General features: G+C 59.4%; 2 protein-coding genes across 2 annotated transcripts in view; one reads left to right on the top strand and one right to left on the bottom strand.

The window, feature by feature from the left end:
• Positions 1 to 395, top strand: part of CD3E (CD3e molecule) — a 3,801-nt gene extending 3,406 nt beyond the window's left edge. The window contains exon 5 of the mRNA XM_027881328.1: positions 126 to 395. Within this exon, the coding sequence (XP_027737129.1) occupies positions 126 to 182 (57 nt within the window). The 3' untranslated portion in view covers positions 183 to 395. The remainder of the gene's footprint in view (positions 1 to 125) is intronic.
• Positions 396 to 1,776: 1,381 nt separating this feature from the next.
• LOC114056276 (T-cell surface glycoprotein CD3 gamma chain-like) lies at positions 1,777 to 3,664 on the bottom strand. The gene is made up of 5 exons (XM_027881330.1): positions 3,586 to 3,664; positions 2,964 to 3,164; positions 2,500 to 2,631; positions 2,322 to 2,365; positions 1,777 to 1,986 (listed from the first exon to the last, which is right to left on the bottom strand). Exons 1-5 carry the CDS (start codon positions 3,656 to 3,658, stop codon positions 1,924 to 1,926), a joined length of 513 nt encoding a protein of 170 aa, XP_027737131.1. The 5' UTR covers positions 3,659 to 3,664; the 3' UTR covers positions 1,777 to 1,923.
• Positions 3,665 to 4,390: the final 726 nt, after the last annotated feature.

Below are 4,390 nucleotides of genomic sequence, written 5' to 3'. Positions count from 1 at the left end.
CTGCAGCTCCCTGTGCTCTGCACACACCACACAGCAGCACTGCACCTGCTCTGCTGTGCTTTTCCCAGTGTGTTGCGTGGACTAAGATAAAGATTCCCAGACTAACATCTTTTTCCGTCCCACAGCCGATCCGGAAAGGCCAACGGGAAGTGTATGCAGGCCTGGAACCCAGGGGGTTCTGAAATTCCCTGGATTGCCTGCTGGCAGCCATGGAAGCCAGCAGCACAGGGGCTAAACGCTGCTTCCCAGCTCAGTGCCAGCTCTGCAGCTCTGCTGAGGCATTTTGGGATAAGCCAGGTCAGGCACCCGCTGTCCCACCCTGGTGTGTGCTTTGGTTTGACCCCAGGAACAGAAACGTGCAATTGGCAAGAGAAGTTTTCCTTCCCATTAAAGAGCTGCAGCCTCAGCCATGGTTCCTGGCCTCCTTTTCCCTCCCCACTCCTCTCTGCTCCACTTGCACACTCTGGTTGTCCCTTCCATTTAATTTCTGCCCTGAGTGCCTCCACTTCCCCCCTGTGCCTCCTTGGGCAGAGAGTGGGTCCTTCGGAGTGTTTGGCCTCTGACCTTGTCTACATCTCATGTTCATAGCCTTATCTCCATTTGTTGCCTGGGACTGCAGCAAAAGGAGCAGAGGCATCAGTACATTAAAGCCAGAATGGCACAGCAGCAGTGGGACAGGTTGGGAAGGGCCCAAGAGACGCTGTGGTGCCTGGGAATGTTTCTGGTCTAACACCAGAGCCACCCACGGTGCTGGTACCCAGCAGAGCAACAGCTCTGAGGAAAGGAAACAGCAGCAGTGATGGGAGCTGGGGGTGGTTTAACCCTTGAGTTTCAGTGTGGGAGATGGTAAACACCCAGCAAGCCCTGTGAGCTGCTCGCTGTGCTCAGCCCCAGGATGCGGTTTGAGAGGCCCAGCTGGGTTTACCATACAAGGCTCTGAGCAGCCAGCAGGGAGATGGCAAGATACAGAGAGCACTAACCCCCAGCAGCTCTGAAACCACTCTGGGCCATGCTCTCACCTCCTGCAAAACAGCACTGCTCCAGAGTGCCTGCTCAGCCCAGCCATGCAGCCCATTCCATGGATGGGGTGGGGGAAGCCTGGACCACTCCGGGCATACAAGGTCTAAATTTTTGCTTCAGGCTCCACCCCGGTGCTTCTGCCACTGTTTGTGGGGTGCATAAACGTGCAGGTTTGCCCTGTGTTTGCCCCAGGACCAGCCAGTGATCACACACTGATCCCTGTAAGGGCACCTGTGGAGCACCCACAGCTCTGCACAGACGACGCGTTGTTTGCTGGGCCACACGTGCCACAGATTTGGGGGGCAGTGTTCACTGAGTGTTACCTCTTTGCTTCCTTTATACCCCTGACCACTGGATTGCCTGGGTCACGGGGCACTTCTCAGCCTGGTCCCCTCTAAAGCCTGGCACCCAGGTTCTGAGAAAAGCAGGAAAACACAACCTACAGGTGTGTGCAACTGGCACAGGGAGGGGGACCTGGTTTCTGAGGTTTCCAACTGCTGGCTGATCCTGGCTGGTGTCTGCCTCCCACTTCGACCACACACTTGCTGTTTCTGCTCAGAGCTGGGGAGCACCAGCATGCCACCTTCCCAGGGACCACATCCCATCCAATGTGCACCTTCCCAGGGACCACATCCCATCCAATGTGCACTTTCCCAAGGATCAGATCCCATCCAGTGGACACCTTCCCAGTGATCAGATTCCATCCAGTGGGTACCCTCCCCAGGGCCCTCGACAGAAGGGACAGAGCAGGGAGGCTGTGGGAGAGGCTCATCTTTAATGAGAGGAATACAGAAGTGCAGGAGGTCATGGAATGAGCACAGTGCCACAAGTAGCCCAACCTGGCAGGGAGCAGGGGTGATCTCCAGGCAGAGTCTGCGTGCTGATGGAGTCACAGGCTCCACCTCACTTGCGGGCCCGGGTGGGTGCCAGCCTGCTGTACTGCTCATCCTCCCGCTCTCCGAGGGGCTGGAGGGGAAAAAAGGGGGAGATGAGCTCCAACCGTGCCTGTCCAGCCCTGGGAGGGGCAGCTGACCCAGCCTCTCTTTGCCAAGCCTTTTCCAAGTGTCCCTCCCCGCACACAGAGTAAGAGAGACTGGGTAGCTGAGCTTGCCCCATCCTGGGAGATGCAGCTGCCCCATCAGAGAGCAAAATCCACCTCTAGGCATTGATTATGCCCCATCAGATGTGTCCCCATGGCCAGGCTGGGCCCACACCCCACAGAGGTGCTGAAGGTCACCCCCACACCCCACAGGGGTGCTGAGGGTCACCCCATACACACACAGGTGTGCAGCCACACTCACCTGGTAGAGCTGGTCGTTGGCAATCAGGTTCTGCCTGTCAGAGGCTAAACGGAGAAGGAAGGTGCTCAGGGATCAGGGGAGCCACGGGCAGCGTGGTGACTTTAAAACCAAGCCCATCTGCAGTCCCTGGGTGCCACGGAGCAGCCCCTGGGGGTGCCCAGGCCCTGTCCCCCCTCACCTCGTGACATGTGTCCCCTGTCGTGGCCGGTGACGCAGTACACGGCCACTGCCAGCAGCATGGTGGCGATGACATCGGCGATCACGATCCCCGAGACGGTGGCAGCGTCCACCTCGATGCAGTTCTGGCACACTGCAAGCACAAAAGGACACAGACAGGCTCCAGTCCCGGGCCAAGAGAGACCTGGGATTGACTTTGGCTCCCTGTGTGACCCAGCGGCAGTGGCACAGGATGCCGTGTGTCCCCCAGCACTCAGCGCAGGGTCAGAGAGAGGCCAGCAGTGCGGCAGTCACGGCACTAACTGGGGCTGCAGGGCTCTCACGGGGACACCAGGAACAGGGGAATCTGCAGCAAACTGGTGGAGCCACCCACAGGCTCTGGGAAACCAGCAGTTCCCTCAAAAATTTGCTGGGGTGGGAGCTCCAGGCAGTTCTGGCTCCAGACAGCAGGCGTGCAGCACTTACTTCGATAGTGCACCTGCAGCTTCTCCTCTGTTTCTCCTGCTTTACACGTGTAGAGGCCTCTGGGGTCGTCGTAAACCGCACTCAGCTCCAGCTGAGTTTGGTTCCCAAGGTCGTTCCCATCTTTCCACCATGTAACTTTACCTGGTAGTGTACATTGCAGGAACACCTTCCCACTGGTTTCTTTCACAGTTATTTTATGTCCTGTAACAAAAAGAGAGAGCAGAGAGCTTCAGCGCTGAGTTACCAACCCTCACAGTGGTGTGGAGCTCAGAGCTCCTTGGTGGAGATGAAGCACCACGTCAGGCTGTCCCTGAGCAGCAGACAGGCCACAAGAAACAAAAAAAAACTGGAAAAAACAGACTCTGTTGTTGCAAGGCAGGGTTGTCACAGACAGTAACACCGGCAACTCCGGGCTGTCACAGCAATGGTCTAGGGCAGGCAGAGCTGGCAGCAATCCCATCCTCACTGCACTGATCCTCTCTTCCCCATGGCCATTTGGAACCTCACATCCAGGTGGAAAACCCCTCCAAGTCATGGGGCTCCTTCCCAGCACCCCAGACCCCCTGGAGCATCTCCAGGGGCCGCGGCGAGTGCCCAACTGATCCGAGACCCAGGGACTCACCTTGGTTACCCCAGCTGGGCACAGCCAGGCTGGCCAGCACTGCCCAGACACCCAGGGCCCTTCCCCTCCACATGGCACGGAGGTGACGGTTCCGTCCCCTCTCAGAGAGCTCCTCACCACAACTGCATCATTTGCCCCAGCTCTGCGTCAGGTGCCGGATGCTGGGGGCTGGAGCCTCCCTCCCCCGGCAGCTGGGGATGGCTGGGGTGCTCTGAGCCTGCCTCCTCACCCCAGCCCGGCCTGACAGCTGTGGGAGGGCAGCCGGGGCTGAGGTGGTGGGTTCCCAGCAGCCAGGGAGCCTCCTGCAGCCATGGACCCCCAGGAGCCAAGGGTCCTCCCACAGGCAGGGAACACAGCAGCAGCCGCAGAGCCCCCACCATCCATGTGTCCCCTCCAGCACCCCCAGGTCCCCAAGCATCCCCAGGTCCCCCAGCATCCCCTGGTGCCCCCCTAGCCATAGATGTCCAGCATCCCCAGGTCCCCCAGCATCCCCTGATGCCCCCCTAGCTATAGACATCCAGCATCCCCAGGTCCCCCAGCATCCCCTGATGCCCCCCTAGCTATAGACATCCAGCATCCCCAGGTCCCCCAGCATCCCCTGATGCCCCCCTAGCTATAGACATCCAGCATCCCCAGGTCCCCCAGCATCCCCTGATGCCCCCCTAGCTATAGACATCCAGCATCTCCAGGTCCCCCAGCATCCACTGGTGTCCCCCCAGCTCCACAAGCCCAGCACTCACTGGTGTCCCCCCATCTACAGAACCCTGCAGCAGCCGCGGACCCACACGCCCCCCAGCCCCCCCCA

Source organism: Empidonax traillii, unplaced genomic scaffold (assembly GCF_003031625.1).
Source record: "Empidonax traillii isolate 1590-97213 ecotype Southwest subspecies unplaced genomic scaffold, ASM303162v1 scaffold87:size1256882, whole genome shotgun sequence".
Taxonomy (NCBI): Eukaryota; Metazoa; Chordata; class Aves; order Passeriformes; family Tyrannidae; genus Empidonax; species Empidonax traillii.
This window is presented reverse-complemented; position numbering and strand designations above follow the sequence as displayed.